Below are 20921 nucleotides of genomic sequence, written 5' to 3'. Positions count from 1 at the left end.
CGCCCATCCGCGACTGACACTAGAGACCCTCACCCCATCACATTCTTAATGCCGTGCTGGTCCCATCACTTCTTCTCCGCAGTAGGCTTTCGCACAACAGCTCCATCGTTAACAACATACTTGGAGAACTTTCTGGGAGGTACACCCTCAGCATACAGGCAATCGATGTCATGATAAGTCCTGTTCTTCGTCTCAGGCTGGAACCAAAACAGCGTAGCCAGAATGAAGACCTCTGCACCAACAAACAAGAACATGACCTTTCCGCCCCAGTTAAGTTGATCAGGGTTGATGAAGTAGGGAAACACCGAAGACAGCATAAGCGCAGTGAGCTGCTGGCAAACAAGACTGAAAGCAATAGTCTTGGGACGTGTAGCCTGAGCAGCAGTTTCTTGCGCAATAGCCCATCCGAAGCAACCAACTGTACCGGTGTATAGCATCGACCAGGTGATCATGAAGGCGAGGAGAGCAGTGTTGGCGGCTGTGTTGGCGGTGCCTGCGAGGGATGTTCCGGCGATGATGATGGACCAGCAGCAGAGAAGTGTACCGCCTCCGATGAGGGACTTGCGACGGGGGAGGACATCGGAGACGCAGACGGCGACGCAGTTGGAGAGGAATTGGAGTGTCGAAGAGATAGCTGTGAGACCGAAGGGGTCAGATTGGCCAATAAGTTCGAAGTAGTAGGTCTGGTAAGTGTCTGCGACAGTTAGTACTTGAGGTGATGGGCATAGGAGCTGGTCACTCACTGGCAAAGTATCCGCCGGAGAAGTTCTGAGATTGAAGTCCCATGACAGCGATGAGGGTTCTGCTTCGGTGCTCCTTGGAGAAGATGGCCTTCCAGCTAGTCTGCTTAGCCATGTTGGCTTCACCAGCAGAAACCTCGAGTTCAGACTTGATAAACTCGAGTCTTTCCTCAACGTCGATAGATTCACCGTAAAGCTTAAAGATGGCCTTTCGGGCATCGTCGTCGCGACCCTTTTTGACGTACCAAACAGGTGACTCGGGCAGGAAAGGAAGACCAATGGCGAAGAGCGTAGGGACAAGGAAAGTCATGACAAAAGCAAGTCGGAAGCTCCATTCGCCCTTGATCTTGGAAGATCCCCAGCCAGTGATGGAGGAGAGGAAGAAGCCCAGCACGATGATGACGTTGGTGAGAGAGCTAAGAGAGCTTCGCAGAGCTGCGGGTGCATTCTCTGTGACATATAGAGGAGGTGTGACAGTTGAGAGACCAACAGAAAGACCAAGGAGAAGCTTGGAGACAAAGAGGATAGGCAGACTAGGAGCAAAGACAAGCGCGAACGAAGACGAAATAGATAGAGCGACAGCAGTCCAAAGAACATACTTGCGCCCAACCCAATCTGCAAACGTGCCCGCCAGAAACGCACCAAAGATCTGTCCAATCGTACTCGCAGCGTTCCACAGAGACTGCCACAGCGCCGGGATGACATATTGATCACCAACACTGTAGTATTCTCCATAAACCTTACGAAACTCAGGGAAAGCAACGGCTACACCTGAGAGACCAGCGTCGTAACCCCAGCCAAAGACTAGGGACATGATGTAGATGGACCATAGGACGAAGCGCTTGTCTTTCTTGAGGTTTGTCCAGAGGCGCTGGTATTGTTGCTTGGGAGTGAGGTCTTGAGCGTCAATGGCCTTTTGGATGGCGATGGAGTCGGGTGCCTTTTCGACATGGTCGGACACTGTGGTGATGGCTTCGACTTTGGTTGTCATTGTGAGGATTGAAGGGGGGGTTGAAGTGATTGAGGTAGTGTGATGATGAGCTGGTCATTGAGAGGGAATGCCCTCAGGATTATATATTATTTCATGATTAATAGACTTAAGAAATATCTGGAGAGACGTTGAACATTCTCCGATGAATGGAGCCCCCATGGGGAACGACAAGAGCGAAAAATGGCCCCATCTCATCGGCCGAGAAGAAGTTTGCAACTTTGCAAGTCATCATCCTCACAACCCGGATCGAGATAGCGGGTCCAAGGGTGAGATGGGTGAATTTCCATTGGACCCCTCGCTTCTGGGGAAGACAAGGACCGTGCGTTTGGACACGATGATCATTGGGTAAATTGTCGGTCCGATGCCATTGGTGCACATCTCGCCTCTCGGGTAAGTCATCGACAAATCACAATTCAGCCTTGAGAGTTTCAGCCCAGAATCAAAAGGCACGAGATCGACGTGGAGAAGTCATCACACGATTTCTCTCTTTCTTTGATGTTACGTGAGAATTATCCATTGTCGGACCGGGAAGTAATCATCAGGTATAAGAAAGCTCAGACACGAGTGAAATAATCTCCTCATCACAGCATTCTACTCAATCGAACATGCCAGACCCCGCCATCATGCCAGCCTCAACCCCTCCCGATCGCCGATGGTGGAAAGAAGCTGTTGTCTACCAAATCTACCCAGCTAGCTTTCTTGACTCCAACGGCGATGGGCTAGGCGACTTGCCTGGTATTATCTCAAAGCTTGATTACATTCGTTCAATAGGTGCAACGGCTATTTGGCTGTCGCCTATCTTCAAGAGTCCTCAGCATGATATGGGGTATGACGTCTCAGACTATCGCGACATTCATCGTCCTTACGGTACGATTGAAGACGTTGAGGCATTGATCTCTGGGTGTCATGAGCGGGGTATCAAGGTGCTACTTGATCTCGTGGTGAATCATACTAGCCATGAGCATGAATGGTTCAAAGAGTCACGCTCGTCGAAAGCGTCACCCAAGCGAGACTGGTATTTCTGGCGTGATCCAAAGTTCGACGCAGAGGGCAATCGAAGACCGCCGAATAATTGGGCTTCCATCTTTGGTGGTAGCGCATGGACATATGATGAGACAACTGAGCAATACTACCTCTCCCTCTTCCTCCCCGAACAGCCTGATCTCAACTGGGCCAATGACGACATGCGCGAGGCAACATACGACGATATGAAGTTCTGGCTCGACAAAGGCGCCGATGGCTTCCGCATTGATTCAATGAATCTCATGTCCAAGCACCCTGATCTTCCTGATGCACCTATCACTCGACCAGATGCCGAATTTCAGCCAGGCGATAGATACTTCGCCAGCGGTCCGCGCATGCACGAGTATATAAGAGAGATGAGGGAGAAGGTCATTGACAAGTATGACTGTATGACGGTTGGAGAGCTGGGCTTCACAAAGGATGAGGATAGTGTGGCAAGTTACGTTGCCAAGGATAGGCATGAGTTGAATATGCTCTTCACGGGAGATATTGTTGATATGGACTTTGGTCCGAATCATAAATATGAGCGTGATGACTTTCGACTCTCGAAGCTCAAGACAATCACGAGTCGATGGCAAGGGGCTATGCCGAAGTTTGATGGCTGGAACTCTGTTTACATGGATAACCACGACTCCGGCCGCTCTCTATCACGCTATGGATCTGACAAGCCCCGATTCCGAAAGGAAGCTGCCAAGATGCTGGCCATTTACCTCGGTACACTTAGCGGAACGCTATTCCTTCTCCAAGGTCAAGAAATCGGCATGGCTAATGTGCCTGAGTCATGGAAGATCGATGACTACATCGATGTCGAAGGCTTAAACTACTACAACAGCGTGCTCAAGAAAAGAGGTCCCGGAGCTGATATGTCCGACATTATGAGAGAGATGCGCCTCAAGGCCAGAGACAACGGCCGCTTACCCATGCAATGGACCGCCGACCCCAACGGTGGTTTCACCACCAGCTCCAAACCCTGGATGCGCGTCAACGACGACTATGATGAGTGGAACGTCGCACAACAAGAAAAAGACGATGATAGCGTGTTAGCCTTTTACAGACAGGTTCTTGAGCTAAGACAGAAGGAGAGAGATGTTTTTGTTTATGGACAGTTTGACATGTTGGATGAGTATAAGGATAGTGAGGATATTTTTGCGTATACGATGACGAGTTATGATGGGAGGAAGGCGCTTGTTTTGTTGAGTTTCTCGGAGGAGGAGCAGACGGTTGAGGTTAAGGGGGATTGGGGGAGGAGGTTGCTGGGAGGGAATGGGGAGACTTTTAATGGTGGGATTGTTTTGAAGGGGTATGAGGGAGTAGTATATGCTGGGTGGTGATCTGGTTTTTTACATCTAGTCATAGCCCCCACTGAATGATGTATTGATGGGAGAAGATGGACATGGCACGCCCCCAACGTAACAAACTGGGAGATAACAAGACATAGTAGCTACGGGGGTAAGAAATATACTGCCATTTTAATTCAGATGTGGTAATTCTTAGTGATACGTGAATGTTCATGATAGCGGTATATCGGTAGAAAGGAATCTGGTCCCTCCACTCCATCCTATCTGCCTCCACCGTCTGACAGAGGCAGCATCCTGGCTAGCCACCACTTTCGGCCAAATAACGGTCCAAAAGCAAGGAACCATGAATAATTCCGCTCATTTCTCTACAGCAGTCAGATGAAGTATCCACCAATGTTGCACTACCAGCGGGCCAACAACCACAAGTTGTAAGCTGTGCTTACTCAGTGGGCTCTCGTACGACGAAGTGATTTCAAAGCATTGTGCTCCAATCAATTGTTCTACAGCCATGGGATTATGTATTAGCTATAAGCCAGCAAAGAATATTTAAGTAAACGCCGTGGAATGTAAAGGGAAACAAGCCATTCGACGCAGAGAGCATAGAACCCATCATCGCTATCTCTTCGCAATGAGACCTTTCCAAAGCATTCCTTTTCTCACTTCTTTATCATTGATAGCCACCGCATCCCCTATGTCTCGCGACGGAGAAGAAAGTGGCTTTAATCTGAAGCCCTTTACTGTTGACCTGTCCGATGGGGTCCCTCATATGATTGACCTGTCTCAGAGAACCGAGCTGCCTACGAATGGAGACTATCTTGACTCAAATGCCGGTATTAGATTAGAAACGTTGACATCCCTGAGAAAGGAATTGATTGAGGATCTCGACTGGGACACTGAGCAGCAAAAGCTCAACAAGTACGCTCTTGGTTATCGGACGGCATTTAGCTTTTGGCACTGGCATAGACATTACTAGGTTCCACCATTTCACAACTGAAATCGAAAACCAAACCATCCACTTCATCCATCAAAAGTCCCATAACCACAAAGCCATCCCCCTAGCTCTTAATCACGGATGGCCCGGGTCGTTTCTAGAATTCATCCCGTTGCTCGAGAAGCTCGAGGATGACTTCCATATCATCACACCCTGCCTCCCAGGCTTTGCATTCTCATCAGCACCGCCGCCGACCTGGACCGTCCACGACACAGCCAGGCTCTTCAACACGCCCATGACCAAAATCTTGGAATATCCCAAGTACGCGGTCTACGGCACAGATTGGGGATCTTGTGTTGCATACAGTCTCTATGCCAATTTCAACACGTCGGTGCGATTGGTTCATCTCTCATTCCTTCCGTTCGTCCCCTTGTATAGAGCCCAGCTTGAGGCGGAGGGTATCAAATTGTCACTTCTTGAGGAATTCAAAGCTCAACTTGCTGAGGAATGGGCTACAACTGGAAATGCTTATTACATGGAGCAAGCAACAAAGGCAAGTCAAAATGCCAGTCTCGGGGTATCATTCTAAAGACCGATTCTTAGCCAAACACCATCGGCCTCGCCCTCTACGATGGTCCAGTGGGGCAGTTATCCTGGCTTGCAGAGAAGCTCACTGCTTGTAAGTCTAAGCCTTATAACATCTGGTAATCGTACCAATATTTGACAGGGTCTGATCCAAGAGCTGGAACCCCGCCGTTCGTTCTGGACCAAAACGAAATGCTAAAGACGGTTGCATTGTACTATCTGACCAAGAGCTTTGCGTCATCCGTATATATCTACTGTTCTAACCCCACGGGGTTTATGACAAACTATACCAAGGCCGAGACTGATGCGCCATTGCTCTTCAGCGCGTTCAAGTATAACCCCGGTTTTTGGCCACGAGAGTTAGTTGGTCGGGTAGGGAATCTTGTTTTGTTTCCTATAAAAGTCAGTAGTCGTTTTTCTTTTCGGCGATTTGCGTTGTTTGGCTACTGATACTGCTCAGATCACGAGTTTGGTGGACACTTCTCGGGGCTTGATAACCCCGTTGCGTTGGCTGAAGACTTGAAGAATATTAAGGAATATTGGGCAAGATGATAAAATGCTGCTAGTTATGGTCGCACACTATGGGAGGGAGGGTTCGCCATGAATTTATACATCCTACACTTACTTGATCTATAGAAAGCCCTGCGACAGCTACCCCAAATACTGCTTCCTTCCATCAATGCCTCCTCAAACGCTGGACTCGTGGCTCTTTTTTGACACATAAGGTCGCGTATCAGCCGGAAGAATCATTGCAATGAGCCCAATCGCCAAGAAACAGGCACACGCGACCCAAATCGGTGCCGAAGTCTTAACATCCGCAAAGGTCGCAATGAACGGTGCACTAAGCGACGCCATCCTCCCCACCGCCATAAGCAGCCCCATACCCATCCCGCGATTCTGCACCTGAAGAACCTGCGGGGTGTACGAGTAAACAATAGCGTACAGAGCATTGAGCGAAAAGTTTATCATGCACGAGAATGCGAGGTTTTCCGCTGCTGTTCTGGCGGAGGTGAATGCTCCGGAGAATGCAGAGCATATTATGCCGGTCAGGAGCATTGAGCGCTTGGACTTGAAAAGGCGGGATGATACGAGGATGGTGCTTAGGACGGGGCCGAAAATCCCGACGATTGAGGAGACGGCCCAGTCGCGGTAGGTTATGTAGTTGCTTGTTTCGCCGAAGTTGGCGCCGTGAGCTGCGAGGTAGTAAGGGAGGAAGATGGTGTAGAGCGGGTATCTGGCTCTTGTTAGTTGGATGTTACAGCTTAGGTGCAAGAACTTACGCAATGCCGATGAGTGCCCAGATCATGATGAGACCGACCATCAGTCGTATCTGCTTAGCACCAGAGAAAAGTCTCGAAGCGCGGGCAATATTCGCACGCCAAGACCTAACCTCGCCATCGGCCTGCTCTTGTTCCGGCTGGAGGAAATTATCCCCAGTGACATGATAATCAGACTTGTTCATCCTGCTGATATGGTTAATAACCTCCGCAGCCTCTTGCATCCTTCCACAAGAGACGAGCCATCTTGGTGACTCAAGTGACCGTAGGACGAAAGCTCGGATAAGTGACATGACGAGACAGAGTCCACCGAGAGTGATGTAGAGGTAACGCCAGCCCATATTGTCGCTGCGGCTGCAGGTCTCGGGAGTGGAGCCGCTGGGACATCCGAAGTTGACAAGCAGACGCCAGGCTATTGAGTGTCAGCGAGTGTTATAGTGGCGAGTAGCGGGTATTACCGATCAGGCCTGTGACAGCGTTCCCGAAGCCCCAGATCCCAGCGAGACTTGATAGGATGAAAGACCATTCTTGAGGAATAGCTTCCGCTAGGAGTGTCAAGTCGATCGCAACTGTAGTATTAAAGAGTCAGTCCACTGCGCGACAATGGAGCTCGGGTGGAAAATTCTAAGAAACTCACGGTTGCCACCAGCAAACAAGCCGATCAAAGCGATGAATACGTTTAAAGCAGCCCAATTCGGAGAACTAGCAGCAATGGCAGTCATGATAGAGCATCCAAAGATAGACGCCTGCCAGACTAGTCTGCGGCCAAAGTTATCGGCTAGTGTACCAAGAAACAAAGCACCGATGAGTAAGCCAGCATAAGAAGGCGCAGATAGGAGGGTTGCATATCGAGGGCCGAATTCCATGGCAGCCTGAGGCGTAACAAGACTGATCGAGACAAGGACCATCTGGAGACAAGTTAGTGCAAAAGCTTGGTCATGAAGACAGTTGTGCTGACCTGATCGACTAGGAAGCCGAAACCACAGGAGAAGGTAAGCTGCCATTGGAACTTGCCGAAGCCAATGGCTTGAATTGCTCGAGTGATCACTTCATCGTTATGCAGAGTTGCAGGATCGATACCGTCGATGGTGGCGACTGTTCCGTTGGCATGGCTTGGGACGTGGTCAAGAGAGGTCTCCAACATCTTGCCACCTTGCTTCTCACCAATCGATGCAGCATCGGTGTTGTCCTGATGAGTCGACATGATGACTACGAGAGGATACGAATGAGTAACAAGTTGAAAGAGGTACTGCGATCAATGTGGATTGCAATTATGAGACTGGTGGAGACTGCTAGATGGAGAGACTCGATTTATCTACAAACTCCTTTCTAATCACAACCCTCGATTCGTACAACCATCGCACTTCCCTGTCAATACACTAAAGAGATATCAAGCCAACCTTTCCGATTCCATCGCGAGTTACAAGCCTCCGGAGAACGGTCCGCCCTCACCCTCTATCTAGGATTAGCTATCAAGCTCAGAAATGTGCAGCTGATTCCTATCAGCCCCCACAAACCCGGAAGCGGCCCGTGTGCCTGGCCACCTCTTATCAACAGCAAACGCGGGGTAAAGCAGCTGAACTTATATGGTGAGGCAAGTAATGGGTTCTGGATACATCCTGCGTAGATCGGCTAACTTTATCATTATGAGTTCACGCGTTGAATGCTACCTCGTTCCCCGGACGGAGGATGCACCTAATAGCCGACTTCCAATCCTTGTATATCGGGATGTGCTACCTCAGCCGAGAACCGAAGAGACGGTAACAAGATTCCTGACTACGCACCGTTGGGAAAAGAGGGTTTGTAATTATTTCCTCTTTTTAATGTCATTTTTTGAGTCATGATTAGGGAACTTGGGGACATATTGCCATCCGCCATTTCCATCCCAACAGTCATGAGTGCTACGGTGAGTTGCTTACTTGGTCATGTGTCGGTAGAAAAGACTCTAATCATCATTTATAGGTATCTTTCAGGGCTATTCAACTCTATTATTAGGCAAGATTCAGAATGGGAAGGGCGTAGAAGTCCCTGTCAAGGCAGGCGATATTGTCGTACTACCCGCTGGAACTGCCCATTCATCCCTTGAAAGCTCCTCGGACTACAAGTACATCGGTGTATATCCAAAAGTACGTTGATATTTCTGTCGTTTCTATTGCAAGGGACTAATGGTATATAGGGTTGTCCCAAGTGGCGGAATGAGATGGGGAAGAAGTCCTCGAGGGAGTTTCTGCATACTATCGACGAAGTAGATATACCCGAAGATGATCCTGTATATGGACTTGATGGACCGTTACCTATGCTATGGAGGCAAAGTCCTCGCGCAAAGTTGTAGATAGCAATAAAATACAGTATTTGTTGATGATATCATAAGTCACGCGTAATTGGCAGGGCTCTTTAGTCGTACCCTCGCTTGCCAGGAGAACGCGGTCGGTATTATCACTACCATTTTCCACGTGTGGTATACTGAACCGTTAAGTTCGACCTTACGGATAGATGAAGAAAAGTTATTTGAGGAACCATCAAACCCGATATGTTATTATCGAAATTTTTAGAAAACGTTCACTACGTGTCATTGGCACTGAGCTTCAATCTGATGAGTCATGGCTTCTCGATGTACTAGTGTATACTTCTTCTAGAATGGTACGGTAACACAAGCTACCGCAGTATGCTTCTCAACATCTGAAGTAGTAGTGGGATGCAATACCTTGTTCCATACCAAGTTATCGCTGTTGTGGACTCTCTCTTCTGAGTGCCCACTTGCAAAACAGGCCTGGGGCAGAGGATTGCTCTCCCACAGATAAAAGCTCAAGTCAGAGTCCTTCTTTGGCAAAGTTGTCATGGCTTCGATCATGCCCTGCCTGGAAGCGCCCAGTGGATCAAGAGCAGGCTCCTCAATCCATGACAGTCCATGGCCCCAGTAACTATACCTCTCCGACGCATGGGTCCATTCATAATCCTCCCAGCGATCTTCTGAGAGGACCTGGATGTAATGAAGGGAACTCCCGGGCCAGATTCCGGTTACCTTTCCGTTTGTGCCCTGTTTATCTGCAAGATGATCAGCTGTGTTATGCCAAGGTGATAGGTAGAAGTGACTTACACCAACTGCGGCAAGTTCCAGTCCACACCATGTCTTGCATCACCTTCTGCGTGTGAGTGTTGAAGTCATCTTGGGCGTCGACTCGAATATCGAAGGACTTGACACGCTGTCGAATCATCTTGTGAAGGAGACGAATGAAGTAGTCGGCGGTTGCTTCCACGGAACCTACAGGGGTCAGTACAGTGTTGCCCATTGCAATAAGTTATAATCGGCTACTCACCCATCAAGCTTCCGTTCGATATCGGAGTGTTCGGCCCCAAGAATATGAAGTAATTGGGAAAACCTGCAACACCGAGACCGAGATAGGATTCAGGGTGTTCTTTCCATGCATCTTGCAGGTTGACACCATTACGACCAATGATGGGAAAACGAGGTCTGAAGGTCGTATTGAATCCTGTAGCGGCTACCAAGACATCTACTGGATATTTCTTGCCACCAGCCACAATGCCATTCTGAGTCACTCTCTCGATTGAATCGAATACAGGCTGGACGTTTGGCTTTTGCAAAGCGGTCAGGAAGCCCTCTCCCGGATTGATTCTTCGACACCCAGCCTCGAATGAAGGTATTAGCTTCTTCTGCAGATCTTGGTCAGGGATTAGCTGTTTCATGCGCGACTCGAACAAGGCGCGTGTTCTCTTCTGCTCAGGACTCGACTTCAGGAAGAGTCGGAACATTCCGTTGAACTGGTCTTCCAATCCCTTTCTGGTATCGAGATACCTATTCTTGTTTTCTTCGAAAAGCGCCTTCTCCTTTTTAGTGTAAGTGTAGTTTGTCGCATTGGGGTCGGGCAGAGCGACTTGCGGTGCAATCCAGGAAGGTGTACGGATGAAAACCTTCATATCCTTGACCAGAGGCTGTATCGAGGGAACCAACTGGATTGAACTGGCTCCCGCGCCAATAACGCCGACGCGTTTACCTCGGAGGTCGATCGAATGATCCCAGGATGCTGTATGCAATAACGGACCAGTAAAGTCGGACAGCCCCTCGATAGTGGGAATTTGTGGGTGATTGAGGATGCCGCCAGCATTAACCAGAATTTCTGATGTCACAATAGAGCCACATTCCAACTCTACTGCCCAGGTGCTGTCATTCTCAGACCATTGTGCCGAAACCACCTTTGTGTTGAAGGATATATATTGCTCAAGATCGAAGTGCTTCGCAACACCTTTCAGGTAACCCTGGATCTCATCAGAGGATGCGTAGCTAGTACCATTAGTACTAAGCAACAATTCGACAGTTAACGACTAACACTTTTGACCACGACGGGTTAGGAGCAAATGAATATTGATAGCAATGACTCGGGACATCACAAGCGCAGCCGGGATACTTGTTCTCAAACCATGTTCCTCCAAGATCTGGTGACTTTTCGAAGATCTGAAAAGTGACGTAGCCATTGAGATGTTGCTTGAGCTTGTATGCTTGATTTTGTCAGCGTAGTCCTTTGATGGAATTAAATGGTTAACTTACCCATTAGGATACCAGACACACTAATCGAAATTATCAGCCACGAACATCATATGCGGGCAAGAATTATACTTACCCTGCTCCGATGATGGTGCATCGGATCTGCTTAGGCTTCTGCTGTCGTTCGGCGGACATCATGACTGTTCTTCGGAAGTTCGGATCTCTTTTACTAGACATGTAAATTTTGTAAGCGCGACTAGTATGATCAGTCTTCAGATAAAAATACTAGCAATATCATGAACTTTGAATTGAACTGACTTCAGCAGCCTATCTTCATAGGCCACTGCTTATCATGGCATTCTCACAACGATGCACACAAAGCCGGGAGCGGTCCGGGTCTTGGTGGATGCGGAGAATCATTACAGCATAGCTAGATAGAAATGGTTTAGCGTCGACATGACGCCGTATCACAATGTCAAATGCTGTGGGTACGGAAACCGGGCCGTGATTTTGACCTGGAATGTGAGAAATCATGATTGGCACTCGTCTTATTGGCTACGGGTGAATGCACCAAGGATACTCCGTAGATTGAGAGCGATTGATGAATGAACAGTGCAGGTCATATCACAGAGAGCGTGGGTAGGTTCATGCAGGATGTTCGGAAGGGTATAAGGGCCAGACTAGAGGCTTGTACCAATAGACAAATCTTATCAGACACAACAGCATAATCTAGTTACCATCCGAGTTTCACGCCCGTTCCGTCAAAGTATTCTTCAATCCTAGGATCAGTTATTCTCTCAAGCCACAATGAGTCGTTGGTTTAGTCTCGGCACAACGAAAGAGGCCGAGCCACAGACTACACGAGCACTGCCTGCATCATGGTACCGCTCCTCAGCCATGTATGAACTCGAAAGACGAGCGATCTTTTCCAGGAAATGGGTAGTCATATCTCATAAGGCGAGATTCCTCGAAGTGGGTGACTATCTACGTATTACTCAGGCTGGTTTTGCCTTTTTCTTGATCAAAGACCGACAAGGCGAGATCAAGGCCCATCATAATGTCTGCCGACATCGGGCATTTCCTCTGGTTGAGCAAGATGCAGGAAGAGCCAACATTCTGTCTTGCAAGTATCATGGTAAGTGAATTATCCGACTCGTGTTTGCAAAATTGCTGAAAATTATAAGGCTGGTCCTATGGACTCGATGGCAAATTGGCCAAGGCTCCAAAATACCAAGAGGTTCCGGCATTTGACAAGTCTACCAACAGCCTCTTCCCAATTCATGTCCATGTCGATAAACTTGGCTTCATCTGGATCAACATGGACTCTAGTCCTACACCAACAGTTTCTTGGGACGACGACTTTGCTGGTGTTGACACTCAACCACGTCTTCAGCCATTCGACATGGGAGCTTATCACTTTGATCATCAGTGGGAGATGATTGGAGACTATAACTGGAAGACGTTAGCAGATAATTACAACGAGGTAAGTGTCTCTAGCTCTTCGTGGCAGCATTAGATTCAGTGTCTCTAACAAGATGATATTAGTGTTACCACTGTCCTACTGGGCATCCCGCCCTCAACGCCCTCACTGATCTGTCAAAATACTGGGTTGAGACTGCAGGTGGTCATATACAGCACTTTAACGTTGATAAGCCGGATAAAAATGGTATGGGTATCTACAGTACTTTTTACTATCCCAATGCCTCCATCACGATCTCGTAAGCATATCTATCCACCAAGCTACAATCTGGCGCTGACATTCAGGCCCACCTTCTTCTACATCATGCGCTGTATCCCCATCTCTGCATCACAGACCAAAATGGAGTACGAAGTCTACAGAGCCAACAGCGCTTCCGACAAAGATTTCAACGAAATCAGCGACTGCTTTAAGCAGATCCTCAAAGAAGACAAGGACCTATGCAACGCTGCACAAAAGAACTTGAACGCTGGTGTATTTGTCAATGGTGAACTGCATCCTAGAGTTGAAAAAGTATGTGCAGTCCCTGTAGCCGATGATATTTTGTGCTGATAATTCCTTCTATCAGGGCCCTCTGTTCTTCCAAGAGACTACGCGAAAGCTAGTCATGGGTCATCATAAGCAGGAAGAGTCTGAAGGTCAAGAGATCTGGCCAGCTGCACCAAAGAGCGGGCAGTCCAGCCTCGGACAGGGCGATATTGACTTCTGCAACAAGCTAGAAGCATGTGCTGGATCTGACAGTCTCAAGTGGTGATATGTAGCATACAGTTATCAGTACAATCTTGGTGATCATTTAATAGCCATTTCCACTACTCTACAGCACTGTATTTCCCCAATCAAGGCTCAGCCACTCATCAATGGCCCTTCCAAAGTCGTGTACCTCGGGAAAGATATTATTTGGTTCCATGGCCGATCCAAAGCCTTCCTGAATATTCTGTTGGAGAGATCCTAGCAACCCCGAAGCATCAGAGGGAACACGGCCTCTTATTGGGTGGCTCACCTCACCCTCGCCCGGGGCGTAGAGAGGTGTGTCCTTTGAAACAGTCTTGTGCCCAATGATTCCAGCTGAGCCGACCAAATCATATTCATCACCATCGTCATTAGTGCCTGTCGCCGGGTCCTGGTAGGTTGATGCTAGGCCACTATAAATAGACTCATCGGCGCGCGCATCCGGCCTTCCAGCTTGCTCGTAACATAGAATATCCCAGAGAAGTCTCGTGTCGATGGAGAACTTTTGTTGGGCTGGCCTATTCAGCCCACAGTCTTCACCAGCCAGAGGTACAACCTGTATACTGTTCTGCAGCTTTCGCAGATTCTCATGCTTTAAGAACAGTTAGTGCTTCGTCCTTTCCCCGGAACCCCCCATAGTACTTACCATGACTGCAACACCATGCCATGTCAGACCCATGCATCTCAAGAACTCGACACACTTCTCAAAGCCAGCTTTGGCCTTCTCACGCAAGGCAAAGTCTTCCACAAAACTGTGCTGCAGATGAATGGTGGCAACTACTGCAACAACATGGGCCAAGGTTGGGTCAGACACTCGATAGTCCAACTTCTCCAATACATCAAGATGGTACATAATCCATCCAATATGTCGGGTGATTGCATCGAAAGAGCTATTGACAAATGACTGGGGCATCGTGTGTCGAAAGTGCCGTAGCCGCATTGACAAAAGAAATGGGTGATTGAGGATAACAGGAATGGAAGCATAGACGAACTGTGTAAATAGATAAGGGCCCCAATACCCTCTGTTTTGCTGCAGAGTTTCAGGCGTCTGCTTGTCAATCTGGTTAGCAGAGAAGCGATATTTCAGTGGCACACTACAGTCGATCTCGAGGTGTCGATATGTAACCTGGCAGTAATCGGAACGAGGGTTCCATGGGGGCAGGGTATCCGAGAAAACACGGCGCGAGGCGTAGACTCTGATTGCTCTCCATATTTGAGCGAGCGGAATCGCGTATTTCATGATGCCCCGATCCATATCGCATGACGGTGACTTCTCGGGCGGAAGAAGCCACGCTGAGCACTGTGAAGTTCCCAGGGATGTGTCTTCGCTGTGCGTCATGGTAGTTGGCCATACGCTTAATGAAACGCTGCCCTGCAGGTGATGAAGTACAAAGATACTTCGAATACAGTTGTTGAATTCCACAGCGTCACCGAGGAATCCACCCTTAGGAATGCCGCTCAGTAGCTGAATCGCCGTACTGAGAAATAGCCCTGCCTGGACAGTATTTCCTTCTAGATCCGAGGTCAGCCTTGGTCAGAACATCACGGATCTCTGAAAACATACCTGCATGTTCAAAAAGGCTCAAAAGACATAGCGTTTGTAACGCAGAACAGTCGACACGGCTACCGAACACTTTATCCATCACAGATTGCCGCGAGGCTTGTGCCATAACATGAAGGCGTTGGCGATATTGTTCACTCAATAACCGGGGAGGAAACCGAAGACATAACGCCCGCAGTGCCAATAACAGCTCCGCCTCTCTACATGGTAGTGACTCTGCAAACGTTTCGGCGTTGAATAAGACCAGAGGTTGCCGATGTAGCCAGGTTAAATAAAGAGAGGCTAGTTCATCACTACTTGGCTCGACGACTGATTCTGTGCTGTAGCGGTCGTTAGTAACACTCTCGGGATATGAGAAGAGCTGCTTACCCTGACGCTGGTCTTGGGTGTACGATTTCACCGATATATGGAAGCTCATCATGATTGACCATGGACCTCGGTGTATGTCCTCCTTCCTGCTGCGACGCCGAGCGGCGGCGTGATTCATTGATCACTGGACTGGATTGCATCTGTTAATGCAGTGACTACCATGATATCGGGCTTATCACTTACTCTAGGCGATCGATAAACAAGTCCAATTTCTCCTCCAGGGTTTCCATCCGAAGCTCCTACAGGCATCGCATGTTAGCCACTGGCAGATATTGCGAACAATGAGCTACGTACCAGTGATCTATCCGAACGCGCTCTTTGACCTTGACTATCAGAGCCTGATTCGTACACGCATATCTGACCCAGGCGTTCGCAGTATGAGCACACGGGCTTCTCCCCAGGGCACTTGGACTTCTTGCGACTGCGGCCATTGTTAACATTGAGATTACCTAGATGCTATGAGAAACTAACCGACATGGTTCGCAAGCTTGTCGTGCGCGCTTGGTTGGTCGAGAGTCTTCCATTATGATATCAGCTGATGGAATTGAGCTTTGGGGGACGCGGGGAATGTGTTATATGCGTGCTAGTCTGCTAACGGAGAACTAGGCGACTCAGTTATCGCAGGGACAGCTTATCTGACGGTGACGGACAACTCCGAGCCAATCAAAACGGCCCTTGGAGTCCATTGTGTATTAAACAGAACTTGATTATAATCACTGTCGTTTTTTGCCAACGGGTTACTGCACTGAACATCACCAGCCCTGACCAAATTTTCCCGTGGTACGGAGCGCTGATACCTGTCCTGGGATTTTTCCTTCTGCTAATTACCGGCTTTCTACATGTTCGAAGTGAATACTGATATTTTCCCAGTGTTATTATGAAATCAGGCCTCAGGAACATAAAATACTCTTGTTTGGCACTGGCAAAACAAGCAGGTGGCTGAATGGGTTTGCTCTATTCCAGAATACTTAAACAGCCCAAAGCTCCCCAAGGAATCCTCCCTATCCTGACACCAACAAGAATTAACGACTTGATAAATCTCGCAAGATCTTACTTTCTACACTAGCCCGAAGTTCTTACTTCCAAACAATATTTTGCTCTGATCAGTAATAGGGACGGGAGAAAAATCTTCTTTGACGCTTATCAGGAGCTTACATCTTGAACCAGACGCGCCCTCGAACACCATGGAGGGTCCTGTCGGCAAGGACATAAGCCTCCCAACTGAGATCCTGGTGACTGTTTGCCGTCATTTGTGCAAACAAGACCAGCTACGTGCAAGGTTGGCGTCTCGAAAGCTTAGTTACGCGGCAACAATTCACGCATTTAGATCCCTCAGGCTCAAGCCTGATGGCGATACGCCTTTACACTTTCAACAAATCGCACTGGCGTATACACTACGAGAGTTTGTCCAAGAGGTGACGATTGATACGGAGTCAGATCCACAAGCTCGGCACCATGGCAATCCGGGATTTTATCTTTGCCAAAGCTTTCTTGAGGTTCTGCCGTATCTAGGCTTTTCAACAATCTCATGCATCTACATCTTCGATTCGACAGGTCTTTAGATGGACCCTGGGTACATCAGGGACGGTACTTCCGGTATTTGGTCTTAGACATCATTTCCCACTCCGTGATGGGAGGCTTGACACTGACGAATCGATTCAAGATCTATGAAACAGCGCCACCTGAAGGGAGAAATAAGTTCAGATACACACACGACGTGCCAGTCCCGCGAGGACAGCCCCTACAGATCAAAGAACTTACGATTTCACATCTCGCCAACTACAATGACAGCAGACTTGTTAGGTCCCGCGCTTGGACGCGGCTTCTCCGTTTGCCAACCCTCATCGATCTGAAATTGCTCTTTGGAGAAAACCGTATGCGTGAGGGGACCCTCCTTTCTACCACTAAGTACGACTTCCTCAACGTTCTGCCGTTAATGTGGTTTAGCCTTTTTAAAGTCCGGGAATTTGCTGTAGTCCAGAAACTACAAGTATTATCTCTATCCTACACCAACTACTGGGGACAGTGCCCAAGAGTGGACCTCGCCCAATTGGGCGACTTGCCAGCCCTCAAAGTGCTGGCTCTTGGGCGGTATGTCTTTACTGATAAGGATCAAACAGACTGGATCGCATCTCTGGGGAGGAATAACAAGAGCGGCGGACTGGAAGAGCTTTATCTCGATGATTGCTGTGTCTTATTTCAGGCCAAGCAGTATGTGGATTTGACATCAGTTTTGGACACTATCCTAGACCAGAACACCCCTATGGAAACAGTCTTGTATAGCAGAAGATGACATCACATACTGTCGGAATGGACAGTAAGTATGAAGAGTTTGAAGAAATTCGTCATTGGAGCTGGAGAATGGTCTTGCCCCTTTCGAACTGAAGAAACTTGGAACAAGGAGATGGAGCCGGTTACGTTGGGCATGAGGAACGACCCACCAGATTGGTATTTCGGCCACAATCGCCACAGATTCATTGCAAATCCTGGACCAGAACACTACACCAGAGGCTTCATCACGGCTTATCATTCACGCCGTGACAAATCGCAGGCGGTGCCCATGGGGAACTATTTGCTGGGCGAGGGCTTGAGACAGAAGCGAAGAGCACAGATGCATTATGCTTGGTATAACGTTCGGGGGGTATATCACTGGTTTATTGGCAATCATTATGGAGACTACAGCGAGGATCTCGGTTGGGCGCCTGAGGGGGAGACTATCGAGTTGGACGATGCTGCTTACGCATTGCTTATGGAGACTATCCGAGCTAGACTAAGATCTTAGAATGTGAGATGGCCGATCTGGGGATGCAACCTTAAAGGCTATTCTGGAAATGGACTACCCCTTTCTATCGCATGGTTAGAACGTGAGTCTAGAGCGTCTTGCGACGTCAGCCGCAGAACAGATAGATGAATACTTTTGAGATCACTGGCAATTTGAACTTGTGCACTCATCATCATTGATAACAGGCAAGAATTTATATGAGGACTGAACAGTGAATTAGTAGTGAGATAAGGAAAGAACTTGGGATAGAATCCAAATAGTAAACCTCGCTTAGAGTCAACATGCCCCAAAAGGCTTGGTATGCTCACCTGAGTAACTAACTGCCGACGCTAACTACTCCGCAAACTCTAATACCCCGCCAACTCCCCGTAAACCATCTCATTCGGGCTCATCCCGCCGATGGCAATTAGATCCCCCTCGTTTATCCTTGCTGTTTACTTGCCGACATCTGTACCGAGATGTTACGGTCGCTGGAAGCTTAATGCGAATAAAGGAGGGAGCTAGCTTGAATAAGTCATCCGAGGTTTTTGGAGATGTTGGAGATGGAATCATTACGCTGTGATAATGAAGAAGAACTACGAAATGAGTTTGGATAAATAGAGGGCTGTTGGATGTCGAGTATTGGTACACTAAAATATTGAGAATCAAGCAACCGTACAATACTAAGCCTTGCAGCACCGCTAGAATGCCTACCCAAGAGGTAAAGACCATCCTCCCTCCAAAATACCTCCCCTGACATCAACAGGCACGCGAAACCATCCAGGATGAACTTCACATCGAAGTCCTCCCCGGAACGGAGATCATGACAGACGTTGGCAAAGAACACTACGTCCGAGCCAAAGAGTCCGATCAAGTCCTCGTTCCCCAACCATCCCAAGACCCTCACGATCCCCTGAACTGGTCGCCCTTCTGGAAGTTCTCTGCCATATTTTGCGTTTCCACCATGACGTTCACGCAGGGCTTTGCGCCGCTTGCTCTTGCGCCTATGTTTCCGGATTTGATTCGTGCTTATAATAGTACTCTTGAGGATGTTATTCAGTTTACGGGTGTTACTATCCTGATTTTGGGATTTAGTAACTTTTTCTGGTAAGTACGAAGTACTGACGTGTAGTTACCAAGACTGACTTTCGAAGGGCGCCAATCTCTACTTCGTTCGGCCGTCGACCTGTCTATATCGCTTCGCAGGTCATCTGCCTCGCATGCCACATCATTCGCGCCAAAGCATCCACCTACGGCATCTTCATGGGAGCCTGCGTGTAAGTCAAACCCAACAAATCTCCCAAACCTTGTCTAACATGGTCAGCCTCAACGGCATAGGTGCCGGTCCCTCAGAGATCCTCCAACCCGCCGTCATCGCCGATATCTTCTTCCTCCACGACCGCGGAACATGGAACGCACTATACTGGGTAGTCTACATGGGCTCACTGATGATCGCGCCAATCATCGCCGGTCCCATGGCAGACCGCACCGGATGGCAGAACTTCTGGTGGCTTAACGTTGCTGTTACTGCACTGTCTATCGTGCTTGGCGTCTTTGGCTTTCCTGAGACGAAGTGGACGCGCATCGACTCGATTGAGGCTGAGCGTGGAGTTAATGAGATTGTTGATACAACTCAGGACAAGCCGTCTCATTCTCATGCTGATACTGAGAAGACTGTTGGTACACCTGAAGCCCAGGGCGAGCCTGCTGCAGATGCGCATTTGGGCAAAGGAACTCCTTCAAAGCTGCAGTGGCGACTGTTCCAGCCCAACTCAGCACCTCTTCAAAATATCCTTCTCGATATTTGGACCCCATGGAGACTCTTTGTCTATCCTATTGTCCTCTTTGCGTCTTTTGTTGTCAGCTGGAGTTGCAGTAACTTCCTGATTCTTAACCTCACGCAGTCTCAGGTGTTTGCAGCTCCTCCATATAACATGAGCTCTCAGTCCATCGGTAAGTCTCCAGAGCAACCCAGCAAATGACGGACGCTAATAATTATAGGATTCCTCAACTTCTCCATTCTCGTCGGCGCTTTGATCGGACTCGTCACAGCAGGCCCCTTCAGCGATTGGGTCTCCGCAAAAGCAACGACACGAAACGGCGGCATCCGAGAACCAGAAATGCGTCTCCCTGCAATGATCCCTTATATCATCATAATGATCTTCGGAAATGCGATCACCTCGATCGGATACGAAAGACATTGGCCGTGGCCTGTCATTGCCGTACTTGGCTACTCATCAGCTGGCATCCAGGTCGCTGCCCTTCCTAGTATTGCCAGTACATACGCAGTGGATTGCTACAAGCCAGTCACAGGATCACTCTTTGTTGCTATTACAGTCAACAAGAGTTTGTGGGGATATGGTATGGGCAAGTTCGTCACACCATGGACTATCAAGTCAGGGCAAGTTATCCTTCTACACAATTCTCTCAACGTACGCTACTAACAGCTTGAGCAGATTCATCCCTGTTTTCATGACCAACATGGGTCTTACAGTTCTCTGGTGTGGTTTGGGTGCGGTATTCTACTTCTATGGCAAGACGTTCAGAAGATGGACCAAGGACAGCAATGTTCACGGCTTTTAGTGTTGTCCTACGATCTATATTCGTTACTTGACCACCCACTAGAACGTCAACGCTGGAAGACCTGTTCTACTTCTGCTACCACATAGCTATTATAT

The 20921-nt window shown here is 48.5% G+C and overlaps 11 protein-coding genes across 11 annotated transcripts; 7 read left to right on the top strand and 4 right to left on the bottom strand.

The window, feature by feature from the left end:
* Positions 1 to 65: 65 nt before the first annotated feature.
* Positions 66 to 1731, bottom strand: FVEG_10012 (hypothetical protein; the record flags this gene model as incomplete). Its single annotated transcript, XM_018899079.1, has 2 exons — positions 66 to 694; positions 744 to 1731. 2 exons carry the CDS (start codon positions 1729 to 1731, stop codon positions 66 to 68), a joined length of 1617 nt encoding a protein of 538 aa, XP_018757083.1.
* A 425-nt stretch (positions 1732 to 2156) lies between these two features.
* FVEG_10013 (glucan 1,6-alpha-glucosidase) lies at positions 2157 to 4220 on the top strand. The gene has a single exon (XM_018899080.1). It carries the CDS (start codon positions 2337 to 2339, stop codon positions 4083 to 4085), a length of 1749 nt encoding a protein of 582 aa, XP_018757084.1. The 5' UTR covers positions 2157 to 2336; the 3' UTR covers positions 4086 to 4220.
* A 523-nt stretch (positions 4221 to 4743) lies between these two features.
* Positions 4744 to 5572, top strand: FVEG_16712 (hypothetical protein; the record flags this gene model as incomplete). The annotated part of the gene is made up of 2 exons (XM_018905953.1): positions 4744 to 4967; positions 5026 to 5572. The coding sequence occupies 2 exons, from the start codon at positions 4744 to 4746 to the stop codon at positions 5570 to 5572; spliced, it is 771 nt and encodes a 256-aa protein (XP_018757085.1).
* Positions 5573 to 6255: 683 nt separating this feature from the next.
* On the bottom strand, positions 6256 to 8049 carry FVEG_10014 (hypothetical protein; the record flags this gene model as incomplete). Its single annotated transcript, XM_018899081.1, has 5 exons — positions 6256 to 6802; positions 6849 to 7257; positions 7304 to 7414; positions 7483 to 7753; positions 7804 to 8049. The coding sequence occupies 5 exons, from the start codon at positions 8047 to 8049 to the stop codon at positions 6256 to 6258; spliced, it is 1584 nt and encodes a 527-aa protein (XP_018757086.1).
* A 442-nt stretch (positions 8050 to 8491) lies between these two features.
* FVEG_10015 (hypothetical protein) lies at positions 8492 to 9177 on the top strand (the record flags this gene model as incomplete). The annotated part of the gene is made up of 4 exons (XM_018899082.1): positions 8492 to 8644; positions 8694 to 8751; positions 8808 to 8971; positions 9022 to 9177. The coding sequence occupies 4 exons, from the start codon at positions 8492 to 8494 to the stop codon at positions 9175 to 9177; spliced, it is 531 nt and encodes a 176-aa protein (XP_018757087.1).
* Positions 9178 to 9404: 227 nt separating this feature from the next.
* Positions 9405 to 11541, bottom strand: FVEG_10016 (hypothetical protein; the record flags this gene model as incomplete). Its single annotated transcript, XM_018899083.1, has 6 exons — positions 9405 to 9890; positions 9943 to 10107; positions 10163 to 11145; positions 11192 to 11360; positions 11410 to 11429; positions 11483 to 11541. The coding sequence occupies 6 exons, from the start codon at positions 11539 to 11541 to the stop codon at positions 9478 to 9480; spliced, it is 1809 nt and encodes a 602-aa protein (XP_018757088.1). The 3' UTR covers positions 9405 to 9477.
* A 612-nt stretch (positions 11542 to 12153) lies between these two features.
* FVEG_10017 (cytochrome P450 oxidoreductase) lies at positions 12154 to 13577 on the top strand (the record flags this gene model as incomplete). The annotated part of the gene is made up of 5 exons (XM_018899084.1): positions 12154 to 12481; positions 12531 to 12829; positions 12892 to 13064; positions 13111 to 13336; positions 13392 to 13577. The coding sequence occupies 5 exons, from the start codon at positions 12154 to 12156 to the stop codon at positions 13575 to 13577; spliced, it is 1212 nt and encodes a 403-aa protein (XP_018757089.1).
* Positions 13546 to 16043, bottom strand: FVEG_10018 (hypothetical protein). The gene is made up of 7 exons (XM_018899085.1): positions 15954 to 16043; positions 15777 to 15903; positions 15666 to 15721; positions 15483 to 15611; positions 15117 to 15433; positions 14199 to 15064; positions 13546 to 14144 (listed from the first exon to the last, which is right to left on the bottom strand). Exons 1-7 carry the CDS (start codon positions 16004 to 16006, stop codon positions 13638 to 13640), a joined length of 2055 nt encoding a protein of 684 aa, XP_018757090.1. The 5' UTR covers positions 16007 to 16043; the 3' UTR covers positions 13546 to 13637.
* Positions 16044 to 17112: 1069 nt separating this feature from the next.
* FVEG_16713 (hypothetical protein) lies at positions 17113 to 17775 on the top strand (the record flags this gene model as incomplete). The annotated part of the gene is made up of 1 exon (XM_018905954.1): positions 17113 to 17775. The coding sequence occupies one exon, from the start codon at positions 17113 to 17115 to the stop codon at positions 17773 to 17775; it is 663 nt and encodes a 220-aa protein (XP_018757091.1).
* Positions 17776 to 17805: 30 nt separating this feature from the next.
* Positions 17806 to 18264, top strand: FVEG_16714 (hypothetical protein; the record flags this gene model as incomplete). Its single annotated transcript, XM_018905955.1, has 1 exon — positions 17806 to 18264. The coding sequence occupies one exon, from the start codon at positions 17806 to 17808 to the stop codon at positions 18262 to 18264; it is 459 nt and encodes a 152-aa protein (XP_018757092.1).
* A 685-nt stretch (positions 18265 to 18949) lies between these two features.
* Positions 18950 to 20826, top strand: FVEG_10019 (hypothetical protein; the record flags this gene model as incomplete). Its single annotated transcript, XM_018899086.1, has 6 exons — positions 18950 to 18964; positions 19010 to 19350; positions 19398 to 19520; positions 19568 to 20196; positions 20245 to 20638; positions 20700 to 20826. The coding sequence occupies 6 exons, from the start codon at positions 18950 to 18952 to the stop codon at positions 20824 to 20826; spliced, it is 1629 nt and encodes a 542-aa protein (XP_018757093.1).
* Positions 20827 to 20921: the final 95 nt, after the last annotated feature.

Source organism: Fusarium verticillioides, chromosome 9, assembly GCF_000149555.1.
Source record: "Fusarium verticillioides 7600 chromosome 9, whole genome shotgun sequence".
NCBI classification, from domain to species: Eukaryota; Fungi; Ascomycota; class Sordariomycetes; order Hypocreales; family Nectriaceae; genus Fusarium; species Fusarium verticillioides.
Note: the sequence above shows the minus strand (reverse complement) of the source record. Positions and strands in the feature narration are given on the sequence as shown.

Coding starts and splice junctions, on each gene's coding strand:
- FVEG_10013 (XM_018899080.1), top strand. CDS start 2,337: ATGCCAGACCCCGCCATCATGCCAGCCTCAACCCCTCCCGATCGCCGA.
- FVEG_10018 (XM_018899085.1), bottom strand. CDS start 16,006: ATGGAAGACTCTCGACCAACCAAGCGCGCACGACAAGCTTGCGAACCA. Junction 15,904..15,953: donor CAAGCTTGCGAACCATGTCG/GTTAGTTTCTCA, acceptor CAATGGCCGCAG/TCGCAAGAAGTCCAAGTGCC. Junction 15,722..15,776: donor CGCGTTCGGATAGATCACTG/GTACGTAGCTCA, acceptor CGATGCCTGTAG/GAGCTTCGGATGGAAACCCT.